This window comes from Hemibagrus wyckioides, linkage group LG06 (genome assembly GCF_019097595.1).
Source record: "Hemibagrus wyckioides isolate EC202008001 linkage group LG06, SWU_Hwy_1.0, whole genome shotgun sequence".
NCBI classification, from domain to species: Eukaryota; Metazoa; Chordata; class Actinopteri; order Siluriformes; family Bagridae; genus Hemibagrus; species Hemibagrus wyckioides.
This window is the reverse complement of record NC_080715.1, coordinates 41,044,384-41,070,218: the sequence shown is the minus strand read 5'-3', so window position 1 is coordinate 41,070,218 and position 25,835 is coordinate 41,044,384. Positions and strand designations below refer to the sequence as shown.

The 25,835-nt window shown below is 40.9% G+C and overlaps 2 protein-coding genes across 3 annotated transcripts; one reads left to right on the top strand and one right to left on the bottom strand.

Annotated features, from left to right (window-relative positions):
* Positions 1 to 2,834: 2,834 nt before the first annotated feature.
* Positions 2,835 to 13,116, top strand: esrrgb (estrogen-related receptor gamma b). 2 transcript variants are annotated; one of them, XM_058391123.1, is made up of 8 exons: positions 2,835 to 3,039; positions 3,361 to 3,378; positions 6,292 to 6,638; positions 6,736 to 6,852; positions 7,685 to 7,801; positions 7,891 to 8,067; positions 8,646 to 8,915; positions 10,222 to 13,116. In XM_058391123.1, exons 3-8 carry the CDS (start codon positions 6,302 to 6,304, stop codon positions 10,476 to 10,478), a joined length of 1,275 nt encoding a protein of 424 aa, XP_058247106.1. In that variant the 5' UTR covers positions 2,835 to 3,039; positions 3,361 to 3,378; positions 6,292 to 6,301; the 3' UTR covers positions 10,479 to 13,116. The 2 variants fall into 2 exon arrangements, with proteins under 2 accessions (XP_058247106.1, XP_058247105.1); XM_058391122.1 differs by lacking the exon at positions 3,361 to 3,378.
* A 2,904-nt stretch (positions 13,117 to 16,020) lies between these two features.
* On the bottom strand, positions 16,021 to 20,643 carry LOC131354084 (tripartite motif-containing protein 16-like protein). Its single transcript, XM_058391354.1, has 6 exons — positions 19,988 to 20,643; positions 19,512 to 19,607; positions 17,930 to 18,163; positions 17,462 to 17,621; positions 17,207 to 17,266; positions 16,021 to 17,102 (listed from the first exon to the last, which is right to left on the bottom strand). The coding sequence occupies exons 1-6, from the start codon at positions 20,573 to 20,575 to the stop codon at positions 16,561 to 16,563; spliced, it is 1,680 nt and encodes a 559-aa protein (XP_058247337.1). The 5' UTR covers positions 20,576 to 20,643; the 3' UTR covers positions 16,021 to 16,560.
* Positions 20,644 to 25,835: the final 5,192 nt, after the last annotated feature.

The window sequence follows — 25,835 nt, the reverse complement described above, 5'->3', positions numbered from 1 at the left end:
AATCCCGGGTTCAAACAGGGGCCTTTCTGAGTGGAGTTTGCATGGTACCCTGTTTACTCCGGGTACTCTGGTTTCCTCCCACAATCCAAAAACATATACATTAGGTTGACTGGTAATTCTAAATTGCCCATAGGAGTGAGTGTGTGTGATGGAGTGGTGACCTGTCCAGGGTGTACCCCTGCCTTTTGCCCAATGTGTGCTGGGATAGGCACCAGTAGATCCCTGTGTCCCTAATTAGGAATAAAGTGGCTATAGAAAATGTAGCAGTCATTTATATATTGTCACTACTCGATCTGTACCGGGAACACGATTTGTACTGCAGAAACTCGGGTTTTGTTATGCGCATGCGTGACATTGCTGCCAACAACACATTATAACATTATACTATTAGTAGTATTATAACAACAGTATTATACATACCTGCCGTATAAATGAACTGCTGTCAGTAGTTTCGTCGTACTTCAGACAGCATTCTCTGCACTTGCACAGTACAAATCGTGTTTCCGGTACGGATCGAGTAGTGACAATGTGGTGGCGAGTTCCCGAAAGAAAAAAAAGGATGGTGTTGTGCAACATCCATGAAAAGTACTTACATTAAAGCAGCTACCAGTTAAGGGCATGTAAATAAACCCATAAACCCGCAGATTGTTTTATTTATTCCATTCAATTCCATTGTCTGTACCGCTCATCCGATCTATCCTCGGGTCACGGGAAGCCTAATAGCTAGTATCTCAGGCGTCATCGGGCATCAAGGCAGGATACACCCTGGATGGAGCGCCAACCCATAGCAGGGCACACACACACACGCAATCACACACTATGGGCAATTTAGAGACTCCAGTCAGCCTAGAAGCATGTCTTTGGACTGTGGGAGGAAACCGGAGCACCCGGAGGAAACCCACCAAGCAAGCAAACTCCACACACACACAGTGAGCAGGAGCGAGACTCGAACCCATCTTTTTTTAATATGAAGCTGCTGTTCGAGAAAGTTCTGGACTCAGCGATCCAGGTTTGGAGGCTGTTTAAGAGTCAGGCCTCAGAAACGTGAATAAGAAAGAGCTGCACCTTTAATCCATGCTCAGGCAGCGTGTTTGGAGTTGTGTATGCAAACACGGTCTAATCTGAGAAAGTCAACACCGCCGTCTAAATCTCCATCTAATGAGCCTGTAGCCCGGCTCGAAAAACAACCGCTTTATCAGCGCTGTTATCTGATCGAGTACAAAAGCACGAAGGAAACTCCGATCTGAAGCTCAGATCTTTACCTTAAGCGCAACTGAAAAAATAATAATAAAATAAAATAAAAATAAAAAAATGAAACTCAGTGCGCGTGCGCGTGTGTATACTACTTTAATTCAGGTAGGTTTACCCCACAATATTGGCCTCTTTTATACCCTAAATAATCGCCCTTCCTCTCCGGTCTCTCCAGCTCTCTTCACCGGTATGACTGCCCGCTGTATACACGACACGCCGCCGTGGATAATTACTAATAAACACAACAAACACAAATACATCACTAACGACAATAATAGTGGCGGATTGAACCACCTCAAACCCGATTCTTTATTCCTGTATTGTGTATACATGACACAAAGAATGAAAACCCTAAACATCCAGCCCGTATCATCCATTACAGCTGTGACGCGATGCCGTCTTTAACTAATGATAATGAAGTGGTATTTATTGTGTCATCATCGTCTGTGGTCAACAGCGACGACAACGGCACGCGCTCGTCCCGGGGTGGTTGTATGGTTTCTATAGCAACGGCTGACTCCCTTTGACTAGTGCTGCAGATCTAAAACCGCGTTATAAAACCGGTGTCGTGTTTATTTAACATTTATTTTAGATTTTAAGCAATAATGTTGTCCGGTTTAAAGCTCGTTTTTGTGTTTTTTGGGGAATATAGGAACACGTAAATCACTGAAAACGGAAATAAATGTAAACTTCTGCAGCTCTCTCTATACACCTGTCTGTCATTTACTACAGTTTTACCTATAAAGAAATAAATAAATAAAGAAAGAAAGTAAAATGAAATAAATACACGGCTAAAAAACTAAAATATTGTCAAAAAATTACAAATAAATTAAAAATATATATATTTTGATCTTCACTAATCATTTAAACAAAGTTTTTTCTTTCTTCCTTGCTTTAGGTAACACACCTAAATTGTGTACATTTTGTGATTTTAAAAAATATTAAAAATGATTTTCAAATATTTTCAAATACGATTACATATTACACAAAAATACGCCATTTTTTTAGACCCGAACTTTACAGATTTGGGACTTGATTTGATTTAGATTTTATTTTTGTATTATATATAAAACACAGCTGGACATTTTGTACTTGATCTATCTATCTATCTATCTATCTATCTATCTATCTATCTATCTATCTATCTATCTATCTATCTATCTATCTATCTATCTATCTATCTATCTATCTATCTATCTAATTTTTAATTTTAGCTATTAATTATTCTATATATGTTATAATTTGTCTTACTTCTACATCACTTGTATTTTTATACTGAATACCTTGTATAACACATTGAGTTTATTATATTATATAATAATGATATAGAGTTTATATAATAATAATAATAATAATAATAATAATCATAATCATAATCATAATCATAATCATCATCTCTTTCTTTCTGTCTCTCTTCTTTCCTGTCTCCTGTCTATCTTTTTATTTTTCTTCACAAACCCCGCCCCTTATGCATATGCATATCACCGCCACCTTATTAGCTGGAAGTCCCGCGCATATGCAAATGAGCTCATGAATATTTATAGCCGCACCGGGTCTCGTTGCCCTGGCGCTCGAGCTGTGAGGATTCACGCGTCTTTCCTGGCTGAGCGCGTGACACACCGGAGCTCACCATACATATCTCCGAAAAACTTTAGAGGGAAAAAAGAAATCTTATTTAGGACGATAAAATAGAAATATAGATGTATATTTTTGAAAGCTATATTTTTAAATAGAGTATGACAAGAGCTGGTGTTTCTTCATGGATCTAATGGAGCTTTATCAGCGCGAGTAAGTGTTTCCGTTTCCACTCCTCTTCTTTTTCTTCTTCTTTCTGTTCATTGCTTGCTTTCTTACTCTTTCACTCTTTACCAACTTTTTATTATTAGTGAACTGGATTTAAACCTGAGCGTCATTCATTAACTGTAATCTCTCTCTCTCTCTCTCTCTCTCTCTCTCTCTCTCTCTCTCTCTCTCTGTGCTCATCTTTCAGTATAAATCTACTTCCTGTTAAAGGTTAATTACTTTTTTTTGTCACATTAACAGTGTGTTAATAGAACTCTCTCTCTCTCTCTCCCTCTCTCTCTCTCTCTCTCTCTCTTTTCCGGGCAGAATTGATGGCTGCTGAATGTATGGATGAAATAATTGTTCATATATCAAAATGCTTTTAATCTGACAAGGGATCATATATATATCACACACACACACACACATACACACACACACAGGATGGAGATGGAAAGTCTCTGCTCTTGCTATAATCATATATCTTTTCAGGTTGTATAAAGAGCCTCTTATTTCTCTTCCTCAGTCCTGACTCCAGACTTCTTTAACACTCACCTGCAGCGTTTCCTCTTGCACTTATACTGGCTTTTTCACTTAGCTAACGTAGCTAACAAGCAAGAGAAACGTATAGCTACCAGTTTAGCATTTGCACACTTTCCTTAAACGTCTTTGAGGAGTGGTTCAGTGTCTCGAGCTTCGTTTTAGGAAAAAATTAAACTCCTTCCTTCAAACTTCAGTGTGTTTATTGTTTGGTGTTAACAGACCACTGAAAAACAGAAAAATAGTACATTAAAATACATTCAAAAATTGATCTTGTGGTTATTTTGGATCGTTTGAGCTTTATTCGAAATATCTTTGGAATTTTTTGGTCACATAAACCAACAACAAAATGTTCTAAATTGTTTCTGTGTCGTTTTGTGTGTTTGGGGTTCAATGTGTTGATATAATAAACCCAGACCCCCTCAGGTGACACCAAACTACTACTACTCGCTCAGGTAAGGGGGTGTGGCCTAAAATGTAAAAGGAGAAATGACTGAGATGGTAAAACCATTCTAATTCTCACGACGAGCGTGTGTTCAGGCTGAACTGGTAGCTAATATTAAAACATTACTCTCTGTTTAACTGGGCTGTTCCTTGACAGAGATTTTTTAAAACTTTTCATGCACAGCTTTTACTTAAAAATGTGAAAATGGTGTATGTTTCCATAGTTCCAATAGCAATGAGGTAAGAGGTGGAGAAATAGACCTGGACTGCGATTAGCTTCTTCAGTAAAGCCGCAATATATTCAGCTTTCAGAAGGAAAGACTGTTACAGTAGATACATCTTGAGCTTTTGGAATCTTAACATCTTGGCATTCCAAGCTAGTAAGTGGTAAACTAGCTTGGTTAGCTTGCTAAGCGGTGTAGCTGTAGCTGCGCAGTGGCTTAGTGGTTAGCACTGTTGGTTTACAGCAAGAAGGTCCTGGGTTTGAATCTCGGGTCTGAACAGGCAGGGACCTTTCTGTGTGGAGTTTGCATGTTGTGTGGGTGTACTCCAGTTTCCTCTCACAGTCCAAAAGTATGTACATTAGGTGGATTGGTCATTCTAGATTGTGTGTGTGGTCTGGTCTGTTTATAAGTGATAGACTGGTGACCTGTCCAGGGTGTACCCCTGCCTTCCGCCCAATGTGTGCTGGGATAGGCTCCAGCAGATCCCTGTGACCCTAATTAGAAATAAAGCGGGTGTGGACGATGGATGGATGTAGCTCTAGCTTTAGTCACGTGTTCCTCATGCTCCTCCTCGCTAAGTCTTACCTTGCTTATTTTTGTAAAACGAAATTCTTGTTTTTTCTGTCGGTCAAAAAAAATTTGGCAGTTTAGTGCAACATCAACCTTAATCTTGATCTATTTTCTTCTAAGACTGACTTCTGCAAATCTCCAGTTTAATTAAATTATAGCAGGGATCCTCAAATCTTGCCCACGAGATCCACTTTACTGTAGAATTTAGCTCTAACCTCAAACACCTGAGCATGCTAATCAGTGTCTTCAGAGTTTGATGAGCTAAACTCTGCAGTAGACTGGCCCTCCAGGGAAAGATCTGAGGAACCCTGAATTATAGACTACATAAACATGGTTCAGGAGGCGTGGAAGTCTCTACTGGTGTACAGGTGTGTGTTTGAATCATCTGTGGAAGAACCCTAGAGTCGTTGAACGCTGCCGTTTCAGTCTTATCAGAGAAAAGTGGAACAGCAAACACGCGTTACACTGCAGACGCAACAACATCACACACAGTTTACACAAGAGCTGAGGAATGAGAACAATAGAGAGATACGAGGAGAGAGAGTCGGCGGAAATGCGGCGTACATTAAAGACGTTGTCGAGCGTCAGAGCGACTGATAACGTTCCGGAGCTGGCACGAGAAAATCCATTAGTGCGACTTTATCCTGTTGAAGGTGTAGAGACCGAAGAGAGACGAGTGATGATTTATTTCTCATTGAATCGTAAACAAACGAGATGTCAGTCAGTCGAAGGTAGATAGAGTTCTGACTGGACTAAAGGATACCACTGCTATGTTAAAACGCTTGAAGGTATTTCTATGATACGAGGAATGTGAACTAAAGGTGTTGTTAGGCAGTAGAGTGTTCATTAAAACACAGGGAGCTTCGTTTCTTCAATGGTTCTGACTTTGAATCTCGCAACTAAAAGGTGGAACTGCTGCAGGAACCGAGAACATTTCACTTAAAAAGAATAAAAATAAAAAACATGTAATTGTATGGGATTTACGGACAACACAATGAAACATGGAGTGTGTAATTGTTTGCTGATTGCATGGTGTACGGGTAAAAGTGTGTGTGTGTGTGTTGGTGGAAAGAGACTTATGGGATTGCCGTCCAGGTCAGTCAGGTCTAAATCGGCTAGTTCCCACGGAAAAGCCAAATCAGCTTCAGCCTCACATTACTGGCAGCTTTCCAGAAGAGTGTGTGTGTGTGTGTGTGTGTGTGTGACAGATGGGGGTGGTGTGACCTGTCTGGTTGAATGCTAATGGGCAGGTATTAACAGGTATTGTCTGGTAATAGTGTGTGTGTGTGTGTGTGTGTGTACTGTAAACACAAGTGGTACCTAGACGTGGGAAAGTGGGAGGAGATTCATGTGAGAACGAATCCGCCTAGCCGTCTTTTCCTGCATTTAAAGCGGAATTTTCAAGCTGACACGACGGAATTTGTTTTTCCTGGGATTTCCGACAAAAGTTCCAAAAACACTATGACTTTCCCTCTTGCAGCTACCTGGATATGATACCCATCAGCGGTCATTGCCCCGCCTTCATCAAAGCCGAGCCTGCGAGCCCCGCCTCCATGATGCAGCACAGCCCCGAAGGATCGTCGTCGGACAGCTACGGCTCCTTAACCCGGAGTCACCGTGGGGGCGTGGCCTCACCAGGTTCATATCATACCTCAGGGGCGGAGCTTAGGTCCGATTCGGTTCCCGGGCTGCAGGTGAAGAGCGAGTTTGAAGCGAGCTCGGGGCCCAAGCGCATGTGTTTGGTGTGTGGAGACGTCGCGTCTGGGTTTCATTATGGCGTGGCGTCCTGTGAGGCCTGCAAAGCCTTCTTCAAACGTACTATTCAAGGTTCGGACATGAAAATAAAACCTCTAGAGCTGTACTCCAGAATTTGATGTAATTCGGGAGCTTTATTCTTTCTCTCTTACTCTCTCTCTCTTTTTAGGCAGTATTGAGTACACATGTCCGGCGAGCAGTGAGTGTGAGATTACTAAGAGGAGGAGGAAATCCTGCCAGGCCTGTCGCTTCACCAAGTGCATCAAAGTGGGCATGCTGAGAGAGGGTGAGTGTGTATGTGTGTGTGTGTGTGTGTGTGTGCGTGTGTATGTGTAAGGAAGGAAAAGAAAGTAAAAAAAATAATTTGACAGTGAGCTACCTTTAGGCCAGGGCTCCCACATATAGGACACACCTCTTACATTTAGGACATGCCTCTTACATTTAGGACACGCCTGGTCTGCTGAGGAGATGAGGAGTCTGCTGTTTTTAAAGCTTAAAAACAGAAAAGAAAGACAGACAGGCAAAAAGAAGGACAAATGAGGGGAAGAGAGAGAGAGAGAAAGAGAGAGAGAGAGAGAAACTGATATAGACAAAGAATAATGACAGAGATAGATAGATAGATAGATAGATAGATAGATAGATAGATAGATAGATAGATAGATAGATAGATAGAGAAAAAAGATTTATATAGAAACAAACAGACAGAATAAAGGAAAGAGACAGATATACAGGACAAAAAAAATACAGAGAGAGAGGGGTGGGGGTGGGGTTGTAGATGGAGGGATCATAAGTCTAAAACCCGAGACACTCATCACGGCTTAATCGAAGGCGACACGGCAGATCAATAGTCATAATGAAATCCAATTAATCTCACACTTGCTTTTAAACATAATGTACCTTTAACTCAAGGACACACACACACACACACATATATGAGGAATCATGCACACAGTGAACAGCCTCTCAACTTAATATACACCTCAAACACACACACAATTTCAATTCCAGATTATATTAGACTGCGTTATTTTGTGTAATGATGCCCATGATGTGCTTTTCTCAGATGCTGATTGATCATGTTATTCTTAATGAATGTTTGTGTGTGTGTGTGTGTGTAGGTGTGCGCCTAGACAGAGTTCGAGGAGGTCGTCAGAAATACAAACGCACCATAGAATCCAACAGCAACTCTTACCTCAACATGCAGTTACCACAAACACACAAGAGAATACGCACAGGTACCACAGACACACACACACACACAGCACAATTACACTTTCTCTACATTACACACCAGCACTGAGACTAAACTGTGTGTGCATCTCAGAGTCCTACATCGTTGAGAACAAGGTGGTGTCTCACCTGTTGGGGGCGGAGCCAGAGAAGGTGTATGCCATGCCTGACCCCACCCTCCCTGATGATGACATCAAAGCTTTGACCACGCTGTGTGATCTCGCTGATCGTGAACTGGTGCTGAACATTGGCTGGGCCAAAAACCTTCCAGGTATACACACACACACTCTAACACTAACCCTAAGCCGAACCATTTTTGGTCTTTTTATTTTTTGCTAAAAGAGTGGACGTGGGCGTTTGTTCTCTAAATCTATCTGCCTTATCAGCGATAAATAACATAACACACACTCACAACAGAAATAACTACACACACACACACACACGTACACACACACACTCTAAATGGGCTGGCACCTGTTTTTATGTTGACACTCACCTATAAAGTAATGCTTACAAAACAAAGTCCCCCCAAACCAGGTGTGTGAGTGAGCATGCATTTGTGCGTGTGTGTGCGTGTGTGTGTGTGTGTTTGTGGGTGTGTGTTTGTGCTGTACAGATCAGCAGATTTCTTGCAGCCATCAAGCTTTGAAGCTTTGCTTGTTCTTAAAGTAAGGGTTGGAATAGCAGTGCAGTCACGAGCCGATACGCTCATTAGCATGCATGCTAGCGAACGTCAAAGCATTTCTCATACTAAACTCTCAAAGACTCATTTACTGTAATTCTCTCTCTCTCTCTCTCTCTCTCTCTCTCTCTCTCTGTCTCTGTCTCTCTCTCTCTTTCTTCATCCAGGTTTCTCCAGTCTCTCTCTGCCAGACCAGATGCGTCTCCTGCAGAGTGCATGGATGGAGATCCTGATCCTACGTGTGGTCTTCCGTTCGCTGGATGCTCAGGACAGCCTGGTGTTCGCCGAGGACTACGTGATGGACGCCGAGCAGGCAAAACGAACCGGTCTGCTCGAGCTCCACACGGCCATACTGCAGCTCGTCAGGAAGTACAGAGCCATGGGCCTGGAGAAAGAGGAGTTTGTCACGCTCAAGGCCATCGCGCTCGCCAACTCCGGTACAAATATATGAATCATGACCAGGAAGGGGGTGAATGTAGTCATGATGGTTAGTTAGGTATCCAATCATGTTGCAGCAGCACAGTGTGTCTTATTCTTCACGTCACGTAACATGTTTCTTCTGGGATTCTCACACACTGATCTGTAGAGTTTACACCGAATGGTGCGGAAAAACAGGAATAGTTCTGTGGGCAGAAACACCTTGCTGATGAGAGAGAAGTTGAGCATTTGAGTACTTTACAGCATATTAAAACAATCAAGCAACCACTCTTTACAAACAAGATGAGCAGAAAAGTATCTCAGGATGCACAACACAAAACAACACAAGAAATCCTCAGGCAGATGTGGTTACAACTGCAAAGAGATTTCCACTTCTTTCAGTCAAGAACAGTCTTCAGTCAGGTGACACAAACACAACCAATCAAAAGTGTGAAAAAAGAAGAACGAAAAATTATGAGTTACTTTGGCAACAAAGTTAGACAGATAGCAAGACCCAGGATGTTAGTAGGGGTGTTAATTTGTAGTAACACAGAACCGGTGGGATTGATTTCTGGGGACATGTGATGTGCTGGGGCTGATGGATAATGCAAGTTATTACATGTTATATTTATAACAAAGGCATAATCTGGATACAAATATTAGCTCAAGTAAGCAAGCTAACATAGGAAGTCTATTAATGCTAGCTAGTGGCTAGCTAATGCAGCCTGCTGAAATGCTTTACCTTAGTTACCAAAATACACTACATTGCCAAAAGTTTTGGGACACCCCTCCAGATCATTGAATTCAGGTGTTGTTTTTCAGGGGTTGGACTCGGCCCCTTAGTTCCAGTGAAAGGAACTCTTAATGCTTCAGCTTCATACCAAGACATTTTGGACAATTTCATGCTCTTTGTGGGAACAGTTTGGGGATGACCCCTTCCTGTTCCAACATGACTACACACCAGTGACCAAAGCAAGGTCCATAAAGACATGAATAAGTGAGTTTGGTGTGGAGGAACTTGACCTCAACCCCATAGAACACCTTTGGGATGAATTAGAGCAGAGACTGTGAGCCAGACCTTCTCGTCCAATATCAGTGCCTGACCTCACAAATGCACTTCTAGTGGAATGGTCAGAAATTCCCATAAACACACTTCTCTTCCCAGAAGAGTTGAAGCTGTTATAGCTGCAAAGGGTGGGACAACTCCATATTACATTCATGTGCATGTAAAGGCAGACGTCCCAAATGTTTTGGCAATATAGCGTATTTGGTCATATTTGTGCAAATGACAAAACAAAAGTTAACCCACCTTTTTTTCTGTCTCAGACTCTTTGCATATCGAGGATGTCGAGGCAGTGCAGAGGCTGCAGGACTGTGTGCACGAAGCTCTTCAGGACTACGAACGGCATCACCACGGCGATGACCCGCGGCGGGCGGGCAAACTGATCATGACCCTCCCCCTGCTGCGGCAGACCTCGGCTAAGGCCGTGCAGTACTTCTGCAGCATCAAGCAGGATGGCCGGGTTCCCATGCACAAACTCTTCCTGGAGCTGCTGGAGGCCAACACCCAGCCCTCGCCCTGATTGGACCACGGCTCTGAGGTGACCGCGCCCACTCTGGAGCTCTTTAGACGGGCACAAAAGATACCGAATCATAAAAGAGCTATGAAGAATGTAAAGGAAGGTTAACAGTAGATGTACAAAAGGGGGGAAAGAAGATTGTATAAATGATGTTGAAACATGAAACAATGATTTATTGAAGAAACCACGCTTGACACTTGAGACACCATGTCGCTGTCACGGCTGCGCTAATTTAAGATGACTTTCTTTTTTACTGGTGCTTCAATATGATGAGAAGGAGATGACCGGGATGTCGGACTTGCCAAAGAAAATGGAAGAGGGACGCTTTGACGAGCTAACGAAAAACTCATTGTTCACAATAAAGTTGTGTTATTTATGAGAATGTAATAAGTTTCGACAGGAGACGAGCAGGTGTTGCTGCTAATCGTTGTATTTGTTGATAGTTCGTGATTGTGCTGTTGAAAGTCTTTTTATTTTTCAATCTGTGCTGCAAATTTAAAGCAGCTTGTTGCTGTTGAGCTCAAATCTCCCTACAGTGTGAAGAAAGGAAGGAAGGAATTGTAGGATTCGAGGTTTTCAGTTCAATGCAATAACACCAAAAACTTTGTAGCTTTAACACCTCAGATCACAGTTAAAAAAATAGATCTGAGATCTGAACTCATGACCTTTGGCCCACCGAGGGTCGTATTCAGAGTTGATCTTAAATCCATATGGATGTGGGGAAAGTTACGTGTTATCAGACTCGGGTTACTGATCACAAATCATGCAAGTCACCCATATAATACGAGGTTGCCAGATCTTTCTTTAGTAATGGAAAATATTGTGCCTTTAAACACAAGCCTTCAAAACCAAAAAAAATCCAGAGTTAGAAAATGAAGAATGAAGAAGAAAATAGAGGTTTTGTCTTTTGCTGTCAAATGTAATATTAAGCAACAAGACTAATGTTATGAGAAAATGGTGAAGGTTGAAATAATATTGAAGTAATTAATAATATACTGCTGCATGAATATTCCTAGCTGGAATTATCACATTAGTCACAAAATAGCACTTGATCCAGTGAAGCCTATTTATTTTCCCTGCTTTCTTTCGGTTGTGCTCTGATGAAGCCAAGACCTCCGACACCCTGAAACTGTAACCTTGTAGTCTGTCATCTGTTTCATTCTCCATGTCAGTGTTTTGTTGAATCTATGTAAAGATAACATGCGCATGCTTTGAAGGATAAGCTGACCAAGCACTACTCTGTCTTCCGGATAATCAGTGTCTCTGATCGAGATGATTCTATGCAGGAAAAATTAAACAGAACAAACATTTTCATGGACATTAAAGCGGTCAATACTACGTAAAGAATCTAAGTTGACTCTGAATACGACCCGGACAAAGAAACCTCCACTCATCCAAAGCCAGCAGGGAACCTGATTACTCGCTACGATGCTAAAAACTGAGTAGATCTGAGTAGAAAAAGGAAGACAAATGACATACAGTTTCTCTTCAGTGTTTCTTCGTGTCCTCTGAATGTTTTGTCAAAAGATACTGAACAATAATTATGAAAAGATCATCTTTATAAATGCTTTCAAAACAACATAGTTGTTAAGGGTTAACCAAAAATATGAAAAGAAAATGTGACACAAATAAGTTCTAACACAAACTAAATCTTATTTTGGGACGGAAATTGTTTCAGAAATGATGCCAAATTTATCAGTATTTCTTTTGGATGTTTCCTGAAAGAAAAGAAGAATTGTCTTTTGCAGTCTCACTCGATGCATTTTTAAAGCAACGGAGAAACGAACGCAAGTCGAATCTGTCTGGTAAAAAAATAAAAAAATGAATATAAATAAATAAATAAATAAATAAACAATTATAAATAAATAAATAAACAGATAAATAAATGCATAATTTAAAAAAATATTATTATTAATAAATAACAAAACAAAACAAAGCTGAACAAAGCATACTTACCAATAATTTTAACTTGCTAACTAGCTGATGTTAGCTGGCAATAAAGATCAAATTATTCTCACTGCTGTGCTTCTATAACATTAACCATTTTAATTTTAAGGCAACTTCCACAAGGACATGTCCTTTGTAGAGCCTACGGAAGATTTGTAAAGAGCTACCAGAATGTATTTCAGTTTTTACTAAGCTGAGCATTGATTAGTACTAGAATAAACATGGGGCTAGGAGAAAAAAAGTGACCAGAATGTGCCATAAAGGTTTGATGAAAATACTTTGCAAGAAAAAACAACATGAACTATGAATAAAACTCTTAGCGATGGAGCTGCTATGGGAATTCCTCTAAAAAAAGCAGAAATGAGAAGGGAGTCAGAGGCGATTGGATGTGTGAGAGAGAATTAATCGTAAAGCGCATTATCTCTGCGCTCTGAAGCTAATCATTCTTTAATCTATGAAACGCAAACACATTATTTATGCTTGCACACCATGTCATGTTCATCATGTCGGTATACAAGGTGGAAATTACAAACCAGTGATGACATTAAACCCTCAAAAGTGTCTGATACTTCGACTTCTACCACTAAAGCAATTAGCTATAAGATGACAGAGATGATACGGTGATTTTTTCTTGAGTGAGGATGTATTTCCCTTTTTAAACCACAAAAAGAATGTGAAAAAACAACAAAAACAAATCAAGTGTTCAATAAATCATTTCATTTATTGTTAAAAAAATTCTTGATATTTTCTTGTCTCATCGCTTAATTAAGTTTTGGTTATATTTATACATATGGTTACATAGCAAACAGAAATGCATTAATAATCTATTTAATAATTATAATATATATTATAATCATATAAATGGAGAGTGTATAATATATATATAATGTATATATAATGTATATAATGTATATATAATATATATACATTATATACATTATATATACATTATATATATATTATACACTCTCCATTTATATGATTATAATATATATATAATGTATATATAATGTATATAATGTATATATAATATATATATAATATATATTATAATCATATATAAATGGAGAGTGGTGGCTCAAGCAGTTAAGGCTCTGGGTCACTGGTCAGAGGTTCGAGCCCCAGTACTGCCAAGCTACCACTGTTGGATCCCTGAGCAAGGCCGTTAACCCTCCCTGCTCCAGGGGCGCCGTATTATGGCTGACCCTGCGCTGTGACCCCAACTTTCTAATAAGCTGGAATATGCGAAAACACGGCATTTCGTTGCCTTGTACATGTGTAATGACAATAAAGTTGAAGCTAATCTATTATAAATTAATTGATACACAGTCTGTACATTTTGGTGTTTGAACATTTCGAAATGGAAATTGTCAAACCTTTCAAAAACAATCAAACAATTGTAGGCTAATCGCTTAATTAAAGGAAAAGATAAAGCACTGAGCCAGGAAAGATACTCACTCCAATCTCTCACGGAGATGCACGACTGTCCATAATCAATAACCCTAATTTGCCACTCTGTCAAACCTGGAACCGATGGACATGGGTGTTTTATTTGATTTTATTTATTTATTTATTTATTTTTTAAAAATCATCATTTCACAGTCTGTTGGTGTGGGAACACAGATCGAAGGATTCAGCACTAAATGAAGTCCCTTCTCTGATTGGAGGCAGATGATGCAGGAGTAATTAAATTGAGCTTGTTTGAGATTCGCTTACATGGGGAAAATTGCGTTACGCAGGATAGACACAGAATAATGAAAACCAACAAGGTGGCACCGGTGGAGGGTGTAACGTGGACCTGCTCTGAGGTTTTCTGTACACTGCACACACTTTAGGTTTGATCCAGGGAGGCGTTTTTAATCCAACATGACTTGAGCACCTGAAGGACCAGAACATGAGCAAGGACCTGACAGTGGCTGGGATTTAAACTCACTTGCTTCTCACCTGTAGGCCAGAGCCTTTATATCTAAAGTTTTACAAGAGTCCAAGTCAAGTTGCCAGTAAGGGTATTGTGGGCTAATCGTGAGTGCTGGTCATGTATTTAAATTAGCCTGTTTTTGTCATTTGGCTACAAATTCATGACATTTTAAAAGTCTAAATCTTAGATAAAAGTTGCTTAAACTATAAATATATCATACGTACTGAGCATTTAAGCAACATTTGAAAAGAAACCCCACTTTTTTAAAAACATAATATATTTTTTAAACATTTTTTCGACCCAAGTTTAGTTTACTCTGTTTAATATCAGTTTACACCCATTATTTTCCACTGCTTTTCTTTCTAAGGGTCTAGTCCACCTGTTTGTCCATCACATGCCTGCCTTCTGATCTCAGCACATTTTACATGTGGTGAACCTGAAAGGAACTTCCACATTTTGGACCGATCCTGACCTGATACCACCACCAGGCCTATCTTCAAGGATGTCCTCTGGGAAGCATGGTGCATGTTTTCTCTTTTTTGTATATTTCATGAGGGTTTTTAGGTTTCTCATCTTGGATAACAGCTCATCAGCTGAAACTCAATCCCAACAAAACTGAACTGCTGGTCATCCCAGGTGATTCATAGCCAGCTAAGGATCTTGCATTATCTCTGAATAACTCTATGACTTCCCCTTCAGCCACTGCTCACAACCTTGGGGTAACCTTGGGGCAACCTTGGGAAATCTCCCCTTTGGCCACTGCTCGCAACCTTGGGGTAACCATGGACAATCCACTGTCCTTTTCCTACCATGTCACTAATGTCACACACTCATGTCGGTTTTCTTCTGTACAACATCAGAAGAATTCGACCATTCCTATCCACAAAGGCTACTCAGGTGCTTGTTCTGTCTCTGGTCATTTCGAGACTGGACTACTGCAACTCTTTTCTGGCAGGTCTTTCTCTGAATGCAATTCGTCCACTGCAAATGATCCAAAATGCAGCTGCATGACTTCTTTTCAACCTGTCTAAGTTCTCCCATACCACCACCACCACTGCTGCGTTCCCTCCACTGGCTTCCGGTAGCTGCATCAGATTCAAAGCACTGATGCTTGCCTACAAAGCCAAGAATGGACCAGCACCATCTTACCTCAAAGATCTTATTACTCCTCACACGGCACTTCGCACCCTCAGATGCACTAGCACTGTCTGACTGGTCCCACCATCTCTCAGGGTAAAAGGTAGGTATATATCTAGACTCTTCTCTGTTCTGGTACAGAGGTCTTGGAATGAACTTCCTGTTACCCTGTCTGTACAGTCGAGGCACTGACCGTCTTCAAATGACAGATGAAGACGTAAATGTAAATGTAGGATTGCAGTATGTCTGATATTTTGTTCAGCAAGTGCTGCTCTAAATCTGTCCTCTGGTCTTGGTTTACGCAAGTTTATTCATTTAATTATTTTTATATATAGCACAGTAGTTCATGGAGCCAAATAAGCAGATTTCAGGTCTGATGTGCCATCACTTCTTTAATAAACACAGAGAGTCCAGACTCGAACCGTGAATACTGATGAAGCTATTAAAGCCTGACCATTTCTGTGTCACAGTCAATTAAAGTCAGTGTGTACACTTACTGTTGTGAGGATGATGTCAGTTGCTGAGCATCTCTGTGCTTCTGGAGCTCTGTGAAAGCTCAGCATGTCTCTGTATCACACAGTCCACTGAGATAATAACCACTGACCTCTGAGATAAAAATCATCCAAGTTCATACCTAGGCTTTCTGATTCTTTAACAGTGAATTTCAGAATTGCAGAATTAAGAGAAAGCATTGAACATGAGATTGATTCTATTTTATTAATTCTGATTGATTCTGTTTCTGATCGAGTCTGATTCTACTTGGTTATTAAAGCTGAACAAATGTATCTATACTGCCCTCTACTGGCCAGGGTACACAGGTGCACCCATATATAACCAGAAATCCTTTTGTGAATGAGTAAGTACGCATACATACACATACAAGAGGAGAATATTGATATATTAATATTATATATATATTGATATAGACAATAAGCCATTCCAAACTGAAAGAAATGATCACAAAAAATGTAACATTCTAAATAATTATATTGTAAGAAATAAAAAATCAGTTTATATTACATCTTTATTAGAGAAAACCTGATATAAAAAAGGAATGTTATATTTGCTAGTTTTGATAAAAAATCACATTAGTAAATTTTTATTTAATCTCACATCTGATTTTTTACTAACGCTGAGCCAGAATCCAGCGTATAGAGGCTGAGTGAATGTGGTGTGGACTCTGTGGAGGAGCTTCATGGGGTCAGAGACGCTGTAGAAGGACAGAGTTCCTGCACTGTGATCCACATAAACTCCTATTCTGGAGGATGATGGAACTCTGAGATCAGTCTTAATGTAGTTGTGATAGAAATAAAGAGAAGAAGAAGAACATTCCAGACTCCAGGACTGATTGTTGCGTCCAAACACACACTTATTACCCGGTCCTTTCCTGCTGATGTCTTTATATGAGACTGATATTTCCACACATCCCTCACTGCTCCACTCCACCTCCCAGTAACAGCGTCCACACACACTCTCCTTACTCAACACCTGACTGTAGATGTCAAATCTCTCTGGATGATCAGAGTATCGCTGCTTTCTCTCACTGCTCTTCACCGCTCTGTTCTTCTCAGACAGAATGAGGTAATAATGTACTGTGTTGGGATCCAGAGTCAGATCACAGAAATCTAAACACATGAGAAATGTGAACATGTTAGATATTAATCACAGGATATACTGATATGGAGTGTGTGTGTGTTTGTGTGTGTGTGTGTGTGTGTGTTACACGTACACTGCAGAAAATCTTCTCTGCTCTTTGGTTCTGAGGGTAAAATCATCTGAACTGCTGCAGCTGTGGAGACACAGAAACAAAATGGAGATGAAAAATCAGATGCTGTAAAAGACAGAAACAGTTTAAAGTGATAAAATTTGTGTCTGATGTTTAATCAGTTTTTTATTTTAGAAAACACATCTCTAGGTGTGGGATTTAATTGATTTTTTAGTCTGAATGTCAGTAAAATAAATCCAGCAGGGTGATTTCTCTCACCACATTCAGGGATTTTGATGAATTCCTCCTGGAAGATTTCCTCCAGTCTCTTTTTCAGATCAGAGAGAGATTTCCTCACTCCATCAAATGAGAGATGTTGATGGACAGTGATGCTGGATGAGTCGTCACGTCCAGAAGAGACACGGAGAGACTGGAAACTCTACAGAGAGAAAGACAAACATCATGGAGAAGGAGAAAGGTGGAGAAATACTGTATATATATGCTTAGTGGACTGATGAGCAGTGGTAGCTCAGTGGTAGCTTGAGGTGTTGGACTAATGGTTGGAAGGTTGTGAATTTAAATCCACCAATCTGCTGCTGTTGGGCCTGTGAGCAAGGCCCTTAATGCTCAATTGCTCAGTTATATAAAAATGTAAGTTGACCTGGATAAAGGCATCTGACAAATACTGTAAATGTAAATGATTATACAGACATTGTGTGTGTGTGTGTTTCAGACAGTGAGCGTTACCTGGAGGAAGTGGATGTGATCATGTGTGTGTGAAAGCTGCTCCATCTCAGTGTCTCTCTTCTGAAGATCAGCAATCTCCTGCTCCAGTTGCTCCAGGAGTCGTTCAGCTCGACTCAGTTCAGCCTTCTCCTGAGCTCTGATCAGCTCCGTCACCTCCGAGCACTTTTTCTCCATGGAGCTGATCATCTCAGTAAAGATCATCTCACTGTCATCTACTGCTGTCTGTGCACTGATCTGTTAGGACACACACACACACACACATACACACACACACACACACACACACACATGCACACACACACACACACACACACACATACACACACATGCACACAGGTATATTTGAAGCCTATTTGTCATTCTCTTACTGTCATATATTCCCCTTTCTGTATGTGCTACAGAATAGTACAGTACTGTGATAATTTTTGGTCAAACTTTGATCATTTTTGGTCCAAAAATAGTCATGGACAATGTCATTGTCAAGGTTTCTTGTCCTAGTGTGTCATTACTGTGTTCACCTATACACAATTCCTGACTAGTTTGCCTATTAAAAACCTTCTGTTTCTTTGTTTTATTACACAATATAATCATGCATTTTATGTTACCAAGTTCCAAGTTGTTGTTTCCCTTGTTTTGACCCATGTCTGCTGTCTAGTTTTCTGCTCATAGATATGTCTGTCTTAACCCTATCTGCCTGTGTATTGACCCATTCTAAAATTTTGATGATTATATTTGAACTGCCCTCAAGAAAATGCACATCAATTTAGTGCAGTTGTTTCCTGTCTCTTCACCTAATGCAAAACCAGAAACACCAGAGAACACTGAACAAACAGGGCTGCTGGAAAAAGAAGCTATATTTCTTTATCAAAATATAATAGTAAACAGCAATTTTCAGAACATATTGTACTGAACTATACATTATTATTCAAGGCCTAAACAATTGTGTGGTCCTCAGCATCGAAAAGTCATGTGACAATAAAATAAAAACTCACAACACATTTCATTATTCAGTCATTTTCCTCCAAAAAGTAAACCACAATTGAGAAACCAGGTGGGATAAGAACACCCTTCCTACTTCCACAATCATTAAGAGAGTAATTAGCAGCCAGATGTTACTCAGGAAATGTACAAGATTAGTTCATCATCAGAAAGTCTGACTGTCAGTATAAAAGCAGAAAATAAAAAAAAACTTTATGGCAAGTTTGGTGTTCTGGATCAATCAGCCAGGAAGACCTCAGAGAAACTTTGCTGCTGCTCATTAATCTGGAAAGAGTTATAAGGTCATCTTCAAATACATTGAAATTCACCATTCTACAGTGTGAATGATCGTCTACAAATTGAGAGCCTTCAAGACAGTTGCTGATATTCCCAGGATTTGGTATCCCAGCAATTTCAGTCCCAGGTCAGAGTGTTTAAGCTCTAAAAGAAAACCGAAGAAGTTTAGATCATGTGACCTTCAGAACTCTGCAAGCACAATAAATGTTCCTGTTCAAACATTTAATTTTGATCCATGTGTGTGTGTGTGTGTGTGCACGTGTGTGTGTGTGTGTGTGTGTGCGCATGATCTTAGGCCTCTAAGTACCTTCATGCTGTTCACAGTCTGTTTCAGCTCCTGCACCTTCTTCTGCTTCTCCTGGATTCTCTGCTGGAATTTCATCTGCTCCTCCTTTAACTCACTCTGAGGACAAATAAAATACATCTCACTGTTTATACATTATGAGATTCTGAGCTCAGTGGATGAACATTAACTGTAGGTAAAGGGTTAAAGTTCATTTCATTCATTTATACAACTGTGTCTTGTGCAGTTCTGGATAATTTGTTTTATCAAATGTGTCTTCTGTGTACCTTCTTTAGCTGGTGGAGTCACATCATGGATGCTTGCCAGAGAAAGTTTCAGTGCTAAATTGTGGCTGTTCTGTGTGAGTATATGTGTTTGTTCAACTTTGCATGATGTCTTGACTTGTACAGAAATGTTCACCAACTGGTCTGTTCAGTTTTATGTCAAATACTGACTGAGGATGGATGAAGTTATACAACATTCAATGTTAATAAACTCACCTGTTTTTTAGCTCTCTCTGATACAGCAGGAACAGTGTCATGACCTTTGTGTTTGTCCATCGTACACAGATAACAGATGAAGCTCTGGTCAGTACGACAGTAGATCTCGTTCAGTTTATCATGTTCAGGGCAGATCTTTTCAGAAGCTTTTTCTAACTTGTCCTTTTCCAAACCATTTCTATCATTTTTGTTTAAGGAGGTAGGACACATAAAGTAGGCCAGACACAACAGAACAATCAGCCACATCACATGGGACAGATGCATCAGATCATCTGCAGACTCCCCAGGTCCAGTGTAACAGTGAGCAGGAGAAGCAGCTTGGACTTCAGTCTTCTTCTTCAGTTTCTCCACCACTTCAGCCAGCATGTTGTTTCTGCGTAGAACAGGCCTTGGAGTGAAAGTGTCTCTGCACTGAGGACATCTATAAACTCCACTCTGATCCTCCTGATCCCAGCAGCCATTAATACACACCTTACAGAAACTGTGACCACAGGGGATAGCCACCGGATTCTTCAGGAGATCCAGACACACTGGACAGATAAACTGATCCACTGAAAGCTGATCTACTGAAATACTGGCCTCTGCCATTTTCCTGAACTCACAAGCAGTGAGAGAGGAAGTAAAATATGAAAAAAGTTCTTGTTATGTGTTGCGATGTGACAGAGACAGTGGGTGGAGCTCTATATTGGTAAAGAATGAAATAGAACTGGTCTTAAATGCTATCCTTCCCACTCTGAAAGCAGGACAATTATTCCCAGAGTTCCATACAGATTAGTCTATCTGTATTTCTGTAATTAATTTGCATGTAAACAAATGCAACACTTTTCTAGGTGTTAGTTTTAGAAATGATTAAACTGGTTTATTAAATAACCAAAATAACAACATATATAAATATACAATGAAACAATGGAAACATATTTGAATTAATTAGTTGTAATGTGACTAAATATCTATTCCTCATTGTAGACCGTTATTAAAACAGCTTTGATTAAAGTAACAATTTACCGACTATTGGCCACTGATCTAGGTTCAATCTTGTTGGATTTAATTGCAGCTTTTAGTACCATAAATCAATTTTTATACAGAGCAATAAAAGATGATAAACACCAGCTTAATAAATCTGAGAAATTTATAAAGTACATTAGACGCTGCATGTAAATCTACAAGGGTCACAGGATGTCATTTGGAGCTCATGCTATCTCTTTGTCATGGACTGCTGGACAGTTTCTTTGCCAGAACACCAGAGGGCAGTCTGGCAATGTTCCTTTATGTGCCCATATGTCTTTTGTTACTCGTTTTGCCTTCTGGTTCTGTTTGGTTTTTGTGTTTGTTAGTTTGTTCTTAGTTGCCTAGGTTTTCCCCAGTGTTTCCATTGTCTCTGTAGTTTTTGTTATTTATTAATAAAATCCAGTTTTCTCATCTTATCCCTGCATTTGGGTTTGGATTCTGCACCAGTGGAGGCACCAACTCCTGACAGAAGGACTCACAGACCCTGCAGGATAAGTCTAGCCAAGTTCCTAAGGGTTTTGTGGAGCATATATTTCTGGAAAATTTAAGTCTGGCCTTCAAGGACCTTTTTTTTTCTGGACTTTCTCTATTGCTCATGACATCGCTCTGCTTCTGCTCCTGTGAGGGACACCGCTTTGCTTCCTGTTTTCCACAGAGGGGGTCGCCTCACTCCTTGCCTATGAAGGATGCTACCAGCCTGATCTGCTTCTCCTGTTTCATTTTCTGCTCTGTGACATCACTTAGCTTCTGTTCCTGTGAGGGACACCGTTTCGCTTCCTGTTTTCCCGTGGAGGACGCCGCCTCACTTGTCTGCGAAGGATGTCACTGGCCTAATCTGTCTCTTTGGTATTCCCTTCACTGGTCTTTGGTTGATATTTTCCTGCTCCTGTGGGGACACGGCCCAATTTTGGGCACTCAGCAGAGGACGTTTTCCTCCCTTCTGCACTCAGGATGTTTTGCTGAGATCGTTGTTTGTTTTAGCTCGGTTTTGAACTTTGCTGGGCCTTGTGCCCAGCTGCAGATGTCACTTAGGACCCTTTGGCTTTGCCGCCGTGCTCCTTGCTCCCCCCACGTGCCTCACCATGCTCCCCGCTCCCCCCACCTGCCTCACCGTGCTCCTCGCTCCCTTACATGCCTTGCTGTGCACCAGAGGGCGGTCTGACAATATTTCTTTATGTTCCCATATGTCTTTTGTTACTCGTTTTGCCTTCTGGTTCTGTTTGGTTTTTGTGTTTGTTAGTTTGTTCTTAGTTGCCTATTTTTTCCCCAGTGTTTCCATTGTCTCTGTAGTTTTTGTTATTTATTAATAAAATCTTGTTTTCTCATCTTATCCCTGCATTTGGGTCTGGATTCTGCACCAACTCCTGACACTCTTACTCCTTGCTAAAGTAAAAAAAAAATTCAAATGGAACTACACTAGTATAGAAAACTAGTTAATGCTTTGTTTTTACCACTTTGTTGCGCCAGTGTACCACCTTACACTCTGCAGGTTTCAGTGAGAGAAAAAACAAGCTCCAGAATGTAGTACATACTAGAACCAAACAGTTTGATTACATAATCACATACACATAATTTATCCACACGACATTGTTTAAAAGTAAAATTTCAGACCTCTTCTTCTTCTTCTTCTTTCGGCTTTTCCCTTCAAAGGTCGCCACAGCAAATCATCTCTCTCCACCTATCCCTATCTTCTGCATCCTCAACACTTACACCCACTAGCTTCATATCCTCATTTATTCCATCCATATACCTCCTCTTTGACCTTCCTCTTTTCCTCCTGCCTGGCAGCTCCATGTCCAACATTCTCCTACCAATATACTCACTCTCCCTCCTCTGAACATGTCCAAACCATCGTAACCTAGCCTCTCTAACGTCCAACATGAGCTGTCTCCTGATGTACTCTCGTTCCTAATCCTGTCCAACCGTGTCACTCCCAAAGAGAACCTCAACATCTTCAGCTATGCTACCTCCAGCTCTGACTCCTGTCTCTAAACCATACAGCATGGCCGGTCTCACCACTGTCTTGTACAACTTCCCCTTGATTCTCACTGATATTTTTCTATCACACAGAACTCCCGACACCTTTCTCCACCCATTCCAACTTGCCTGCACTCGCTTCTTTACCTCTTTCCCACACTCTCCATTACTCTGGACTGTTGACCCCAAGCACTTAAACTCCTGTACCTTCTTCACCTCTTCACCCTGTAATCTTACTGTTCCACTTCCCTCCCTGTCATTCACACACATGTACTCAGTCTTACTACGACTGACGTTCATTCCTCTTCTCTCCAGCGCAAACCTCCACCTCTCCAGGTTTTCCTCCACCTGCTCCCTGCTCTCACTACAGATCACAATGTCATCTGCAAATACCATTGTCCAAGGAGACTCCTGTCTGACCTCCTCTGACAACTGGTCCATCACCATAGAAAACAGGAATTGGCTCCGAGCCGATCCCCGATGCAGTCCCACCTCCACTCTGAACTCCTCTGTCTGACCTACAGCACACCTCACCACTGTCCGCTCCTCTCATACATGTCCTGCACCACTCTGACATACTTCTACTCCTGACTTCCTCATACAGTACCACAGCTCTTCTCTTGGCACCCTGTCATACGCTTTCTCCAAGTCTACAAACACACAGTGCAGCTCTCTCTGACCATCCCTATACTTCTCCATCAACATTCTTAGAGCAAAAATTGCATCTGTTGTGCTCTTTCTGGGCATGAAGCCATACTGCTGCTCACAAATTTCCACTACCTTCCTTAACCTAGCTTCCACTACTCTTTCCCATAGCTTCATTGTATGGCTCATCAACTTTATCCCCCTATAGTTGCTGCAACTCTGCACATCACCCTTACCCTTAATGATTGGCACTAATACACTTCTCCATTCCTCAGGCATCTTCTCACTCTCTAAAATCCTGTTAAACAAACTATTTAAAAACTGCCTCTCCTAGACACTTCCAGACCTCCACCGGGATGTCGTCAGGACAAACTGCCTTTCCACTTTTCATCCTCTTCAAAGCCTTCCTGACTTCATCCTTTCTAATCTTATATACCTTCTGTTCCCCAGAGTTCACCCCTTCAACTCTTTTTTCCCTCTGATGTTCCTCATTCATCAGCTCTTCAAAGTACTCCTTCCATCTTCTCTGTACACTCTCCTCACTTGTGAGCACCTTTCCATCTCTATCCTTAATAACTCTAACTTGCTGCACATCCTTCCCATCTGGATCCCTCTGCCTAGCTAACCTGTACAAGTCCTTCTCTCTGTCTCTAGTGTCTAACGTAGTGTACAACTCATACTCCTTCTGCTTGGCCTTAGACACCTCCCTCTTCACTCTGTGCTGTAACTCCTTGTATTCCTGTCTATTCTCTTCAGTCCTGTCAATGTCCCACTTCTTCTTGGCTAACCTCTTCCTCTGAATACTATCCTGAACTTCCTCATTCCACCACCAAATCTCCTTATCTTCTTTCCTCCTTCCAGATGACACACCCAGCACCTTTCTTCCTGTCTCCCTGATCACTTTTGCTGTAGTTTCCCAGTCATCTGGCAGCACTACCTGACCACCCAGAGCCTGCCTCAACTTCTGTCTAAATTCCTCACTTTTCAGCTTCCACCACTTGGTTTTCTTCTCTATCTTTATCTTTGACCTCTTCTTCTTACAGACCATCAAAGTCATCTGTCGGAACTCAGAGCCCCCTCCGAGTGGACATATCACCAGGTGGAATTTTAGTTTGTGTCTATTTCTCTTAGCTTTCCATGATCTTACCCAATGAACTCAATAAACTATCAAAAACTTAGCCAAAATAAAGGAGATCTCAGTCAGCAGATGAGAAGAAGCAGGTTTCTTTATTCAGCCATGCAATCACATGCATTTCTGAAGAGAGCAGCTCATCTGAAAAACCCAGAAAATTCCCCTCTACTTATACCTCGAGCGCCCTATGGCACCTCCTTCTTTAATTTACATATGTTGAGCAGTTTTCCCATTATTTTCATGTTAAGAGCCATTTTGGCCCCTCCTTACTTAATTTACATACTTTTACCATTTCCCATTATTTTCTTATTTGTCCCGATACCGCAGCTAAATTAAGATCATCCTCCCCTTGATGACGTCACTTTTCCCCTCTCAAGTTCCCCTTATTTTTAGGCTAATTTGGAAAGTTTTAAGAAAAATAGCGCCTACATATAAGTGCCCACTTCCTTATCAACTTCATTTGACCGTGACCTTTCAAGCTGCCTACACGGATCATCTTGACCTCGTACGTTGCCTTCCACAATGATGTGTAAGTACCCTTTTTCTCTATGTCACCTTGACATTGACATTCATTAAATGATTGATCTAAGTTAGATGCGCTTCTATTTTTAATGTAATAAGCCTTGCCATTATACTGTTTCACATCCTCTGCGCTTCATTTGCAATTAAATACTGATGTACCAGTGCTGTTGATTACCATAGACTAGGTCACCATACCCTAAGAGCCTACCACTGTTGTCACAGTAACCTAGCTTACTGTCCACACTGTCTTCTCCAACCTTGGTGCATATCCTGGGCCCTGAGCCTTTAAGTGTTTCATTGCCTTTTCTTGTTGCCTGCTAAGCCTTGTTTAAGATTACATAGTCACACGATATACACCTCACTCATCCCATTCTGTTTTTCCCTCTAGCTCAGTCAGCCCGCCGTGCTATCTCCCGAGGAGTCCCGGGGGTGTTCTGAGATGCTATCGCCAGTATCAGCTGTCTTGCTTGGCCATTGAGCTTACTGGTTTCCTAGAACACCTGTCTGAAACCTCTATTCCTGAGTCTCCTCACCTTGCTCAACATATTGTGAGGGATACCATCT

Coding starts and splice junctions, on each gene's coding strand:
- esrrgb (XM_058391122.1), top strand. CDS start 3,011: ATGGATCTAATGGAGCTTTATCAGCGCGA. Junction 7,802..7,890: donor ACACAAGAGAATACGCACAG/GTACCACAGACA, acceptor TGTGCATCTCAG/AGTCCTACATCGTTGAGAAC. Junction 8,916..10,221: donor CATCGCGCTCGCCAACTCCG/GTACAAATATAT, acceptor TTTCTGTCTCAG/ACTCTTTGCATATCGAGGAT.
- LOC131354084 (XM_058391354.1), bottom strand. CDS start 20,575: ATGGCAGAGGCCAGTATTTCAGTAGATCAGCTTTCAGTGGATCAGTTT. Junction 18,164..19,511: donor AGACTGTGAACAGCATGAAG/GTACTTAGAGGC, acceptor GTGTCCTAACAG/ATCAGTGCACAGACAGCAGT. Junction 17,622..17,929: donor ATCACATCCACTTCCTCCAG/GTAACGCTCACT, acceptor TTCTCTCTGTAG/AGTTTCCAGTCTCTCCGTGT.